Source organism: Enoplosus armatus, chromosome 24 (assembly GCF_043641665.1).
Source record: "Enoplosus armatus isolate fEnoArm2 chromosome 24, fEnoArm2.hap1, whole genome shotgun sequence".
In the NCBI taxonomy this organism is placed as follows: Eukaryota; Metazoa; Chordata; class Actinopteri; order Centrarchiformes; family Enoplosidae; genus Enoplosus; species Enoplosus armatus.
This window is the reverse complement of record NC_092203.1, coordinates 12,000,742-12,015,169: the sequence shown is the minus strand read 5'-3', so window position 1 is coordinate 12,015,169 and position 14,428 is coordinate 12,000,742. Positions and strand designations below refer to the sequence as shown.

The 14,428-nt window shown below is 43.9% G+C and overlaps 3 protein-coding genes across 3 annotated transcripts; all 3 read left to right on the top strand.

The window, feature by feature from the left end:
- The first annotated feature begins 198 nt into the window (after window positions 1–198).
- Window positions 199–3,409, top strand: LOC139306442 (uncharacterized). Its single transcript, XM_070930299.1, has 9 exons — window positions 199–247; window positions 907–1,098; window positions 1,215–1,337; window positions 1,483–1,715; window positions 1,798–1,935; window positions 2,161–2,348; window positions 2,626–2,705; window positions 2,803–2,886; window positions 2,989–3,409. The coding sequence occupies exons 1-9, from the start codon at window positions 199–201 to the stop codon at window positions 3,132–3,134; spliced, it is 1,233 nt and encodes a 410-aa protein (XP_070786400.1). The 3' UTR covers window positions 3,135–3,409.
- Window positions 3,410–5,133: 1,724 nt separating this feature from the next.
- f7l (coagulation factor VII, like) lies at window positions 5,134–8,615 on the top strand. Its single transcript, XM_070930728.1, has 8 exons — window positions 5,134–5,221; window positions 6,115–6,281; window positions 6,370–6,394; window positions 6,583–6,696; window positions 6,792–6,932; window positions 7,168–7,256; window positions 7,605–7,725; window positions 8,068–8,615. Exons 1-8 carry the CDS (start codon window positions 5,134–5,136, stop codon window positions 8,613–8,615), a joined length of 1,293 nt encoding a protein of 430 aa, XP_070786829.1.
- A 1,397-nt stretch (window positions 8,616–10,012) lies between these two features.
- Window positions 10,013–14,163, top strand: f7 (coagulation factor VII). Its single transcript, XM_070930665.1, has 8 exons — window positions 10,013–10,085; window positions 10,618–10,781; window positions 10,872–10,896; window positions 11,261–11,374; window positions 11,720–11,866; window positions 12,768–12,886; window positions 13,354–13,474; window positions 13,571–14,163. Exons 1-8 carry the CDS (start codon window positions 10,013–10,015, stop codon window positions 14,161–14,163), a joined length of 1,356 nt encoding a protein of 451 aa, XP_070786766.1.
- The last annotated feature ends 265 nt before the right edge of the window (window positions 14,164–14,428 follow it).

Below are 14,428 nucleotides of genomic sequence, written 5' to 3'. Positions count from 1 at the left end.
ACAGCTTTTATAACTTCATAATAGAAATAATAACGTTATATAAACATTCGTTGATCATGGATACATACACGAAACATATACGGGCTGTGACCGGTGTTGTGACGAGAGCTCAGGGCTGCGAACAGTTTATTTATGTAAGCATGAAGGTGCTAACGTTAGCCACTTCCGGTATAGTTTTGTAACTGTAATAATGAAGTTATGCAAGTTAAACTGCGGAACCCACAGAAGAGAGAGCCGCTGCGGAAAGGTGAGGAGACTGAACTCGAGCCTTTTTAAACCTCGCTTTCATTTCATCTTTTTCGTTTTGGTTGTTGTTTGATTGTATAAACTTCAACACAGTGAAACACAGCTAAACGTTCAAAGGTATCAAAATAAAAATGAGAGAAAACGTAATAACAGACTCCTCTCCGTGAGCACTACTGGGAAACTGACGTATACTAATAAAGTAAATGTTAAATTAATTTAATGTTAAATGTAATTCAAATGTTTATTCACTTCCCGTCTTTTCTTTCTCTTTGTTTCTTTTCGGGAAGACAAAATTAAAAACACAACTTAAGTATAAAAGTTAAAAGATACCATCATATACTTCATTCCACTTAGTTTTAGTTTAGTCTTTAAAGGAGAGGCTGGTGAGATCAACAGCAACAACAACAATGAATTACATTTTACCAAGAGAGAAACAAAATAAATAAATACATTCAATAAAAATAAAGTAATAACTAGTAATTTAATGTATTAAGAATAAAATAAAGAAAAAGATACAATAAACTGCATCCAGTTTGTATTTTGACTCATCAAATGTCCAAATCTGAAGTTTAAAGCCATATTTTCACAACTTAGACTTAATGAGTATTTTAACTTTACTCTGTTATTTTCATGTAAATGAGTTTCCACCCTCCTCCTCAGGTGAGATGGCTCAGGTACGGCGGCCGGTCAGCGAGGCGCTGTGGGCGATGTGTGCGGCCGACTCCATGTCGATGCCGGTCCACTGGTACTACGACATCGACGACATCAGGAGGGACTTTGGAGGCTGGATATCCGGCTTCAACTCGCCCAGAAGCAGACACCCGTCCAGCATCCTCAGCCTCTCCAACATCGGTAACAGAAGTCGTTAATGAAGCTGTCCAGTCCTGGAAAGTTCTGGAAAACGACCACAAATTCAGCTCTGTGGTCCTTTATTACATCATGTAAATGTTTCTATTTGTTTGTTGCAGCCGGCAGCGGTAGGACCGCCTGGTCGTCCGACGCCAAGCGGCCTGACGTGGTCGGAAACGTGATCCTCCACGATAAACTGAACTTATGGAAGGCCTCGAAAGGCTCAGTCCACTATCATCAAGGTACTGTTGACTGGTCTGATTGATACTGACTGATACTGAGACAGTAAACAGTATCATCACAAAATATAGATAATACAGTAGAAGTACTTCAGTATTATCAGTGGTCTGTGGTCTTCAGGTCTTTAGTGGTCTCTGTGGTCTTCAGGTCTTCAGGCCGGTGACAACACCCTGAACGTCCTCTGTTCTCTCCGAGCGGCTCGGTCGCTCGTCTCCGGACATTTCAGCGACGTCTCTCAGCCGGACGCTCGAGCCGCCGTTCTGTCAGACTACGTTCAGTTCCTGACCACGCCCGGCTCGCACCGCGACACCTACGCCGAGTCCTACCACCGCTCGTTCTTCTCCTCCTGGCAGGACAGCAGACCCACCTCACCCCGTCAGGTAAAACAAACGCACCCTGGAGGAACAATCACCTCCCAGCTGTGTTCAAACTGTGTTTTCACAGTTTTGACTGTTTTTTCAGGTTCTGACGTTTGCAGAAAAACGCTCCAGACAGAAGTTGAGCTCCTCGTTCGCCGACAGCCAGCTGGACGCCATCGGCTGTCTTCCCACGATCCTCCCCTTCATCCTGCTGTCCGCCTCGGCCAATGAGGAGCAAGCGGTGGGTGGCAAGCAGTCGTCTAAAGTCCAAAACTTACAGTTTGATTTTAACACGGAGGCTGGCAGGTGTGAAAGTGGAAAAGAAGAGTTCGGAACATAACTTTGGTTCCCAAACATGTAGTTAATGTTCCAAAAAAGTACAATGGTTCCCCCTGAGGTGAAGTGGAGTGGAGTATAAAGTATGTTAACTTTACAGTTTCTGACCTTTAACCTCCTCTGTCCTCAGGTCTCAGCAGCAGTCGAGTTTGTGAAGCTCACCCACCCCCACCCGAAGGTGCCCGAGTACGTGTCCATCTACAGCCGGGCGCTGCACGCCGTGCTGGGCGGAGCCAGCGTCCGCCAGCAGGCCGAGCACGCTCTGAGGAGGCTGGACGCCTGGGACGCCTGCCAGAGCTACAGCCGCAAGGCCGCCAGGTCCGACTGTCCCAGACATAACAGGAAAAAACCTTAAAGTAGAACAAAGGACGTAAAGGTAGCACCAAAGGAAGAAATAAGAAGGAAAACTAAATGATATTCACAAGGAAGATATACAGTTACTCACATACTTGTATCCACACAAGATACTAGTGTAATATGAAAGTTATAGTGCCAAAACACAAGGTAGTGAAAACAGAAGAAACTGAACTTGAAACTGAACGTAAATATCCTTTTTTTCTTTCTAGAAATGAAAGTGTGTGTTTGTGCGTTGCAGGTTTCCGGTGTCCTCTGAGGAACGGCTGAAGGTCCACCAGAGCGCTGTGAACTACCTCGGTCTGGCCTGCTACACTAAAGGTTCAAATCACACTTCAGTCACCATCTGGTCATCGCAGGCGGAGACGTGAAAAGTGTTACCTGTGTTCACTGTGACCTGTGTTTGTTTCACCGACAGGAGCTCTGTCCAGCATGTTCTATCTGGCTCACGAGTTTCATGACGACCCCCGGGGGGGAATCCTGGCAAACACCAACTGTGGAGGTTCGTACTGGAAACGGAAGTTCAGCCTGATGATCAGGTTTGGTGGAACGTGTTTGGACTGCAGGTGTGTTTGTTGTTGTTTACGCTGCGTTTGTGTTCCAGGTGAGAACTGTAACCGCGGGGCGGCGCTGGGAGCCCTGCTGGGGGCGGGGGGGTCGTACAGCGGAGACGTCATCCCGCAGGAGTGGAAGGACGAACTGAGAGACGGCCAGGAGTTCATCCCCGACATCCTGAAGGAGGTGCAGTGAGAGCAGCGCCGCCCCCCAGGGGAGCGGAGGGGAGCTGCAGCGTCAAAAGTTTGACTTCCTGTTTACAAATGCAGCAATGACCATTTACTGTTTTTATTCCAGTTCTCATATTTTATTTATTTAATAATGAAAATGTAAATTTTCTTTTCCTTAAGTAAGTTAAATTGTCGGTTTGCATGATGTAAATTATTATGAGAAGAAATTCTTCTGCTGAGATATTAAAGACTGATCAACACTAATATCTAGTTTTACTTTTCCTGTTGTTGTATTCTTATTCTAAGGCCTTAAATGAACAAATACAGCATGTCTGCTTTTTACTCGTATGAGAAATTAAATCAATGTGAATAATTTGAACCGTTTCAATTCATTTGTTTATACGTTTATTGCCTGTATTGTGTTTCGGCTCTTACAAAAGTACATTTTTACAGACGTCTTTATTAAGAATGATAATGGCCTACATCAACACTTCAGGGCTAAATGAAGAACTGGTTCTGAACTTGAACTGGTTCAAGCTGGACATTCAAGAAACATGTTTATTTATTTAAAGTGCTAGAAGTAAAAGTATTAAAGGGGTCATTTTTCTTTTGGTTGAGGGGTCTTAAATCTTCTCTCGTACTAAATTTGTATTGGTAATTTAAGTCATCGTTGTGGACATCATTTCAAGAAAGGAAATGACAGGATCCGGTCTGCAACAGACATGGAGACATTCAGCAGGACAAAAGCCTCCCAAGGGGGGCGCCAGAGAGCTGAAGATAAAAAGATACTGCAGGAGGTGAATTAGAGTCAAAGATCTCCCTCCTTCTCAGAGTCATAACTCACTCAGATCTGAACTCACAGACATGAAACACATGTTGGATCACTCAGTTCCAGAGGAGATCATCATCATCATCATCATCTCTGATGTCCATCAGGACAAACCTCCAGAAATCCACTTAGAAATCAGAGAGGAAAGATGCTGCAGAACCTGCCTGAGATTCCTCCTGTTTTTAACTTCCCTTCAGTGTCTCAGTGATCAGTGATGGTTGTCTGTCCGTCCATGAGGACAGTGCAGACAGGAGCTGCTGACAGCTGATTCAGCTGCTGTGATGGAGGCCATGTGACTTCATGGAAACAAATACAGGCTGTAAAGATATCAGCAGCACCGACCTGCAGCTGACATTACCATGAGCTTTTACAGCTTTCCTGATGCTCTAATTGTTTCTGTCATTTTGGTTCCCAAACAGACCAATATGTTGGTGTTAGCATGTTAGCATCTAAGCATCTATCAGATTATTAACAACAATTATGACTTCCTCCTCTTTCACACAAAAGTCAAGGGAAAAACTTAGAGATACACCTTAAACTACAGGAGGAGCAGCGAGTTCAGAGACACAGGAGCTCATTGTTGTTTGGGTGAAACAAGACCCACATACGAGCTCCACACAGGATTAAAGTCACTGACCAGCGCGGGTGATGTTAAAATCACCCCACCTCCCCTACAGGCGTAAGTCCAGTCCACATGGGGCTTCAGTCAAGAGGAGGATTCAAAGAAAGCATTAATAATGAATAATCCTGGGGAGGGCTTTGCTTACATAAGGTTCAGCCCCTCTAATTCTGTAAAAATAATCAATGCTCAAAGTTGAAAGTTTAGGGGAAAAAAACATCAAAAACTCAGCTAATTTCTCAAATGTTGCTTCATCCTGATTGGTGCACAGAGGTACGTGACATCATCTTTTTCCAACTGAGTCCCGCCCACTTCAAACTAGTGAGAAGAGCTCAGAGAAAAATACAAATACAGAAATCTCTCGTGAAATAATCAAAACTGCTCTAATTTATAGAAGAAAATAGGGTGTTTGTGCAGCAGCCAACTGTCTGACCCAGGGCCTTTAAAGACAGTACTGGAGAGAGCCTACGTAGTATTTGTACTACGTGTATGTGTTAACGTGTGTGTTTGAGACAGAGAGAGAGGGTTTTCTGTGTTTTTAGTGCGTTTCTGACCTTTGTTCAGTTCAGAACAAACATGGCGTCCGTCAGCAGAGAAACGAAGCAACTCTTCTTCCTACGACTCCTCATCGCTTCTATCCCAGCATGCACTGGGCTTCCTGGAGGTCAGTCCTCTGTTCCTTCTCCTTCTTATACTCTTCTTCTTCTGTTTTCATCCGTCGTGGATGATCAGACCTACAGTTGTCCCCGTCTGTCCACTGTGAAGTTCCCTGAGCAGCTGTCTGCTGTGTGTGTGTGTGTGTGACAGTTAGCATGCTAACATCACGTTAGCATGTTACCTGCCATAAATGACGAGGTATATATTCTTTTATTTGTTTTTGATAAAAAAGGTCATTTAAAAATATCCTAGTATTAGCACTATTGTTAGCTTAGCATAAGTACACCTGAGACTGATGAAGTCTAAGCCTCGCTCCAGACTCATGTTTTAGATCAGTCTGATGGTAAATAATTGGTTTAATAATCAGAGTTTTGTTGGCAGAAGTAAAAATGGGAACATCTTCCTGCACAGCTAGCTAGCTACATCCATGAAAAATAAGGTCACTACCGATCAATCTGCGGGACGTTTTCTTGATTGTTTAGTCGATAAAACATCATAAAAAAGGTTAAAATACGCATCAGAGAGCACAAAGTGACATCATTAAATGACTTGTTTTGCCCGACCAAATATTACATTTACTAAGAAAATCAGCGAATTCTTTGAGAACGTAGAACCATGAAATATTTGATATTTTCGTTTGAAAATGATAAACATTTATCAATTATCAAAATAATTGCCACATTCATTTTACAACAAACTGATCTTTACAGCAACCTTTATTCTACACCTATAGTCCCTCTAGTGGCCACACTAGGTAACAACACTCAATGGATTACACCACAAGGTCCACTTACTAGTTTTCTAAGCTTTCCACCACGTCTCACGTCTTCATTGAGCGAATCGAGATGAAGCTCAGGTGTCGTCATGTTTTTTATCCTCGTTGTGTATCTTTATTTAAAGGAGGAGTGTTTGTGAACAGACCTGAGGCCAGCGTTTTCCTGCGTCGCAGTCGTCGGGCAAACTTCCTGTTCGAGGAGCTGAAGGGAGGCAATGTGGAGCGAGAGTGTTATGAGGAGAAATGCTCCTACGAGGAGGCCAAGGAGATCTTCCCCCTGCCCCAGCAGCTGGTCAGTCCAGACTCAACCTGACGATCCTCACGTGGTTTATACTCGCTGATGTTGTTGTCATTCATTTGTGTTGTCTTCCTCTCTTCAGGAAGTCTTCTGGAGGCTGTACACAGGTACTTGGGATTCAACTTGCCATATGACGACCTTTAGGGTCAATATTCATTTAAACTAAAACATTGGTAATTTGATAATCTTCAACTTCTTATTGAGAAACATGAGACTGTCGAGGAAAAAGAAAAACACCTCCAGTCAAGTCAAGTGTCGAAATACTTCAAGTCTTTTTGCAACTTCCTGTTTGCAGCGGTGAATCACTGCCTGTTGTCTCCCTGTAAGAACGGAGCGACCTGTACTCGCCAGATCGACACCTACTCCTGCAAATGTCCACCTGGTTTCCATGGACACCACTGTGATAAAGGTACGTCAACATTTCTTTGAGCGCTCGTGATTGTTGTTGCAGACGTTGCCGTCGCGATGAACAAAGTTGTGTTTTTCGCCTCTGACTCTACGCAGCTCGTTTGACCTCCAATGGTTGTCGCTACAGAAACGGAGAATGTGAACATTTCTGCAGAGAGTTTCCAGATCGATCTCACGTCTGTTTCTGCGCTCCAGGCTACAGACTGGATCGGGACAACAGCACCTGCCTGCCTCAAGGTCAGAGCTGGTTTACAGGACAGCTGATTTAAACATAAACAAAAAGGACATTTGAGACATCAGACAAGACCAGAAGATTGCGTCTCTGGTTTCCAGGAGCTTATTTAAATCTTCTTCAGTATCGTTCTTGTGTTCATTGGTCCAGAGGTCTGTGTTCTTTTGGATTTTTATGTGCATAAGTGCAATATGACTACAATCTGACATTTGTTGTTATTCTTATGTCTCTCTGGTCCAGATGATGTGGCCTGTGGAAGACCTCTGACTCACTTTGCCCCCAGGGTTATTAACGGACATATCTGCCCCAAAGGACACTGTCCATGGCAGGCAAGTTTTTGGACATATTAACTTAACTTTAAGGAGAGCAATCATCCACACACACATATATATATATATATATATATAATTTTATTTTCTAGCCGTGTAGATAGTGGGAGTTTTATGTGCCCAGGGTTTGAGATATCCAGCTGAGAAACGTATGTCAACACCCCAATAAAAAGTTTTGAAAATGAACATTTGAAATATCGTGCGATATGTTTTCGGCACTAATCTCCTGATTAATCGAATGAATCTAATCCTTTAGCATCCTGTTAATTTGACACTCCTGTCCAGATTTTGGTAACTGAGAATGATTTGAAAGACAGAACATGATGATAACACTGCTTCTCTGCTCAGGCTATGCTAACTAAACATGGTGTGTATACCTGCGGAGCGATCGTCCTGTCAGATCGGTGGGTTTTAACTGCAGCTCACTGTGTTTGGAGAAAACCTGCCACCATCTTCCATGTCATTGTGGGTAAGACTCCGTAATATACTGCCTTGGCTACTTGTTATCTATCATCATCTACTTATATTTCTTTGCCTTTTGTACGACGGCCAAGAACGCTGAACGCACCGCAACTTAAGAAAACACAAGCAAATCCAGAAAACAACAAGAAACAGATTCACTAATTTGACAACACATACATGGCATAAGAAACACACAAAAATGTAGAAGGAATGCGTTTCCAAGGGATGCTAAAAGCTAAACATGCTAGTAATGAGTAAAAGTCTAAAGCTAGGTGTACAGCTAGTATGTGGATATGCTGTTTTTAATTTGATATAAAATGTGAAACATAAAAGTGCTGTCTCTGTAAAGGTGAACATGACCGAGACATGGATGAGAAGACTGAGCAGGAGCGGCAGGTGGTCAAAGTGGTGATCCACCGCGGCTACAACAAGTCCAGCTCCGACACCGACCTGGCCATGCTGAAGCTTCAGCGCCCAGTGAAACTGGGACTGTACGTGGTTCCCATTTGCCTTCCTGCCCAGAACAGCTCCATCAGCCGAACACTGGCCACTGTCCGTCACTCCACCGTGTCCGGTTGGGGCCGCCTGTCGCGATTCGGTCCCCCTGCCACATTACTCCAGCGGCTGGTGCTGCCGAGGGTCCCTCTGCAGGAGTGCCGCCTCCACACCAAGCTCAACATCACCAGGAACATGCTCTGCGCCGGGCTGAAGACTGGCGGCCAAGACGCCTGCGAAGGTGACAGCGGCGGCCCTCTGGTGACGCGCTACAAGAAAACCTGGTTCCTGACGGGTGTGGTGAGCTGGGGAAAGGGGTGCGCCAATGAAAACCTGTACGGTGTCTACACCAAAGTCAGCAACTTCCTGGACTGGATCGGGGATATCATGTCCACTGGCTGAAACGGGTTCAGGTCAATACTGGGACGTGACATCGTCCACTATTATCAAAAAATCCATCAATAAAGACAGAGGGTTAACAAGCTTCTAGAGCATATTCAGTCAAGAATCCCCAAGAATTACGTTCATTTTGGACGATTTTGCAAGTCACAATTTAATTGGCCATGATAACCCTGATCTTTCCCTAAATTTAACTCTACTGAAGAGGCTGTACGCAAGTATTGTAGGATGGAAAAAAAGAAAATTAGACACTGAATATAAACCAGAGTTTTGCAGAATCGTCCACTATAGTTCTGTTTGACATATTCTAACTCAACAACGATGAACACCAATAAAACATATTCATGATCTACGCTTACACAAGTGATTTTATAATTTCTTTTTTTGTCTTGTCCTCAGATTCATAGTCAAAGGTGAAATTGTCATTGGCTCATCATGTGGGATGTAAAGGGATTATTTTACCTGTGAGATGTTAATTCTTTAATGGTTCTTGTAAAACAAATAAAAAGAGAAAATAAGACAAAGTGATGTCCAAAACTTTCTGATTCTTTCTGTGTTGATGCTAGTTGATTTCTGTTTGGGAGGCGGAGATATTTTGTTTTCTTTTTACCTAACCAATCGGACTTTGGTTGACATGAGGCGTCCATGTTTTTAGCACTGTTGGATATATCGAAGCTTTCAGGGTTTCCAAGTCGTAATTACAACCTGGATGTTCATGTGAGCGCTACTTACAAGCCGGAAAAGTCTGAAATTACGGCAACTCATATATGACATGAATGCAGCATTAGCACCACGCCTATTTGAGCTGCTAAAAACTGACATGAGATCCTAGATGTTACATTGCAGAAGGTGAAGTTAGGCTAGGCTAGCAGTTTCCCTCTGCTCCCAGTCTTTGAACTAAGCTAGGCTAAACAGTTTTTGCCTTGTGTCGGAGAGCTAAGCGTATTTTGTTTCCGAAAGACAAAAACCCAGAAGGTTGGTCAACATGATTTAACATGTATATTTTTTTCTTGTGTCGTACGAAACAGCTACCTGGAAATACAGTTAAAAATCAGGTTAAAAATCATCTGTATCATGCAGCAGACAAAACCCTTTCTTTATTCAGGTAGAAATGTACCTTCAAAGCAGCAAGCGTTGTTAAATTACCTTCTTGGTTTGGTTTCCGTATTACTTTCAGAAAAAGTAGATGCTTAGTTCTGTCATGCCACCTGTATCTGTACTGGACGCACAAAGAGGAAACTCTGACATCGCAGTGCTCCTCTTGGCTAATCCAAGCCACATTTAGTCAGACAGGGTAGCTCCACTGGGAACATGTGATCAATGGTGGAGGGTGGAGGGAGGGTGGAACAGACTTTGCACTTTTGGGTCCACAAAGAAGCAGCACAGCACCAAACCTTCTGATGAAATCAACTATGTGGCTGAGAGTCTTCTTCACCTTCGTCTTCAGCTTCTCCAGCTGCCATGTGGCGTCAGGTGAGGAAACCAAAGTCAAAATGTCCGACTGCAGTAGAAGTAAGCTCCAAGTAAAATGATGTTTTTAAAGAGTGAATTGTTTATCTTTCTGATGTTCGTCACTGAGGATGAAGACAAAATAAAGAGTGAACAGCTAGCAGCTCTGTGAGGCTGTGCTAGGACACAGCGGTGCTTTGAAAGAAATGCTAACAACAGCATGCTAACATGTTAGCGTGTTAGCATGAGATTATTGATAATTAGCACTAAACACAAAGTACAGCTGAGGCTGATGGGAATGTCAGTAGTTTTGCAGGTATTTGGTCATGAAGTATTGGACGAAATAAAAAATTTGACTTGATCAAAATTAAAAAGTCCTGATAATTAATTTATGCTTGTGCCAGATTTGTTGGCAATCCATCCAGTATTTGTTGAAGTATGTTTAGTCTGGATCAAAGTGGTGGACTAACCAACGAGCCACACCACTAGCATGACTAAAACAAAAAGTAAATCTAAAGGAATCCTTTGATCTCGTCCTTCCTTGTCTGTTTGGTAGTCTTTCTGGATCCAGATCGAGCTCATGGCGTCCTGGTCCGGACTCGGAGGCATAACTCGGGCTGGTTTGAGGAGCTACAGATGGGAGATCTGAAGAGGGAGTGTCTGGAGGAGAAATGCTCCTATGAGGAGGCCCGGGAGGTGTTCGAACACACCGAGACCACGGTCGGACTCGTTTCCTTTTTACTGCAAACCAAATAATCTTTCTTTAATTTTGGGAATGAATAGTGATGTCACTCGTTTCTGTTTCCTCAGGACGAATTCTGGAGAACATACAACCGTAAGCAACCACACATCTTCTTCCATTGTTTCAATCTCATGATCTGACGGAGGGCCATGCTAGCTGCTAACGAAGGCTAATGATAGTTCCAACCCCGATCCAGGATCTTACACTACGTTTACCAGAACCCAGCTTTTTGAGTCGTGGGTCAGTGGTTCTCTCCATTTTATGAGCCGCCCATTAACTTCATAGTCATAGTAATTAATTCAGTCTGACGATCAGTGCTTCTTCTTCTCAAACTGCTGCATGAGCCTCCTTCAAGTCACCGTTTTAAGCTGCCGACACACACATTATCAGTGACGACACCTTGATTGTGTGAGCCATGGAACTGAACCATGAAATTATCAGTGTTCTCGTCATGTAGTCCCAGACAGCTGCCAATCGACTCCCTGCCTGAACGGCGGCAGCTGCTTCAACCAGGGTTCATCCTACACCTGTTACTGCCTGCCACAGTTCAGCGGACTCAACTGTGAGCTTGGTGAGCAAAATCCACAAACCTTCCTGATACCTAACCACTCAGGAGACTTGGTCTGTAGATGGGAAAACCTGTACACATGTACGAACACAATGTGTCCACCTAGTGCAGCTTCGGAGTCATTGGAAGGTGTATTTCCTCACTTTTGATGGAGCTAGGGAAGCAGGTTTCCCCCGTTTTCTTTTGTGATGAAAAAAAGTACTCTGATCCTTACTCAAGTAAAAGTATGATGCTGCTGTTTAGAGCCGTGGAGTGCCTCCAGGCTCTGTTCTTGGTTCCTACTTTCTTATACTTTTGGATTTGTTTCTAAACTAAACTATTAAACTATTTTAACATGTCTTTTTTTAGAGTACCTGGCCGTCCCCGACACCTGCCTGATGGAGAACGGAGGCTGTGACCATTTCTGTGATGAAGAGGAGGGAGTACGAGGACTAAACTGCTCGTGTGCAGAAGGCTACTTCCTGGACGTTGATGGGCGGAGCTGTGAAGCAAAAGGTGGGAGGACGATTTGATGCATTCACATGATAGATTGAAAGATGGTAAATACAAGCATCAGGAGGCGCACACACACACACACACACACACATGTATAAATGCTGCAGAAAGTACAGATTAATTCAGACACTAACAAAACGTTTTTGTTGTTTGACTGAAACAGGAGAATGCTGGTCTTATACAAAATTGTAAGAAAGTATTAAAATGTCTTGAATTTGAACACTTAAGGGCTTAATTTTAACAGAAACATCTGGTTCAATGTCTCTTGTCAAAAGTAGTTGTTGCCTTTGCAGGAAAACCTCTCCCCTCTCCACAGGGGCCCCAAATAACTAACCTTTAGACTCGCTGCTACACTGAACTGTTGGGTTTTACAGTACTTAAACCAAACCCCTCCCCCCACACTGACCTGACTAACCAAAAAACAGTCTAAATCAGTCCTAAATTCCCCTTTTTTCAGACTTCAACTTAACCTTATTTATAGTGCAACATCACCCCAACACACTGTTAAAAACTATTCTGCATGTGGCAGGTCCAACAGGTAATATTTCAATGTTCTTCACACTCAAATGGAGCATTTCCACGGTTTCAAAGTTTGGGTCATTGGCTGTTACAGGAAGATTCATCTGTGTGTCATTTGCATAGCAATAATGATTTCTATTGTTATTTATGTTTCATATTCTTATATCTCTTTTGAAGCTGTGACCAAGTGGCAGCACGTAAATGCTGAACAGAAGTGGTCCCAGTATTAATCCTTGTGGGACACCACCTTTGAAAACAGTGTTATAAAACACAAAACATTACGTTCTGTCAAAGTACCGTCAAACAAATCGGCTTCATATTCTGCTGGTTCATTAAAAATGAACCTTAAAGATATCTGCTTCTTCTTCTTTTGTGGTTTCAGAGTCGGTAGCGTGCGGCATGGTCCCCGTCCTGCAGGGAGAAAACAAAGCCAAGCAGCTCGATTCTCGAGCCCGAATCGTCGGGGGAACAGAGTGCCCCAAAGGTGAATGCCCCTGGCAGGTACGCTGAAGTTAGAGGGACAGTTCATGCATTTACTGTAGTGAGTGTTTTCAGTACAGCTTAGCCTTGGCTCATTTTTAACTCCAGTGCTTTTCACTCGGGTTATTTGATTGTCAGGACGTATCAGAGAGTCCTGAAATTCCTTGACTGGACTCTAACCTCTGAAGTTCTGCCAAAACCAGATTCTGGTGGAAATCCCAAAGTTTCCAAACAAATATGTCGTGTTTTGTTTTGTTGCTAAATACTACAAAGCTCAAAGTAAATTTGCGGAACATTATTGAATATATAAATACAGCTGAACTGTTAATGAAGCTGGTGGTAAATCTTTACTTTAATTTGCTCATTATATGTGAGTAACACCATGTTTTGTTTGGTGGTTGTTCTTCATCTTTTTCCATCCTAATGTAAAATATGACCTCTTTATCGTTCACTGGAGAAGTGAAATATAAATGTTACCGTTCTTTAAGGTTTTGCTGGTGCATAAAGGCAAAGGTTTCTGTGGAGGAGTGATTTATAAACCAACATGGATCCTCACAGCATCTCACTGCCTGGAGAACACTGATGCTCAGTTCCTGAAGGTGGTCGCAGGTACAAGTCATTGTGCTAACAGTGTTGAAATAAAGATGAATCTGCTTTGTTGTCTCGCTATGTGGCTTAAACAAGACCCTGATCTTTGTCTGTCAGGCGAGCACAACACGGAGGTGAACGAGGGCACGGAGCAGCTCATCCAGGTATCTGAGATCATTATGCACGAGAACTACGTGATGAGCACTGCCGACAACGACATCGCCCTTCTTCGTCTGGCGTCGCCCATCGTCTACACAACGTACGCCGTCCCAGCCTGCCTGCCGACACGACCTCTGGCTGAGCGCGACCTCTGGGCCGTCAGCACGCACACGGTGAGCGGCTGGGGGAGGAGGGGTGAGAATGGACCCACCTCGCACCTCCTGCGGCGGCTGAAGGTACCACGGATCCGGACGCAGCAGTGTGTGGAGGAGAGCGGCGTGAAGCTCACCGAGAACATGTTCTGCGCCGGATACATCGAGGGCCGGCAGGACTCGTGTAAAGGCGACAGCGGCGGGCCCCTGGTGACCGAGTACAAGAAGACGGTGTTCCTGCTGGGGATCGTCAGCTGGGGGAAGGGCTGCGCCCGACCGGGAAACTATGGCATCTACACCCGAGTGTCCAACTACCTGGAGTGGATCCACAACCGAACGGCAACGCCAAATCAGCCGACGAACAACACCGAGGCTTCGTTACACAACCTGACAACCTGAGAGTTCGAGCCAGGGCACATCCACAGATTCTGTTTATGTTTGTAATTCACTGTAACAGCGGCCATTTTGTGCACGCATAATGGGAAACTGTAAGAGGAAGAATTAAAGTATTAAAAGTACATTTTGACATGATCAAACCGTAAATATACAGTTTATCAAATAAGCAAGTAAACTGAGAAAAACCACAACAACTGCTTATTAGTGAGAGAGCGATTAGCTAGCTTACTAGCTAGTTAGCTGGATCAGACCCTGTAGCTTATGTTGG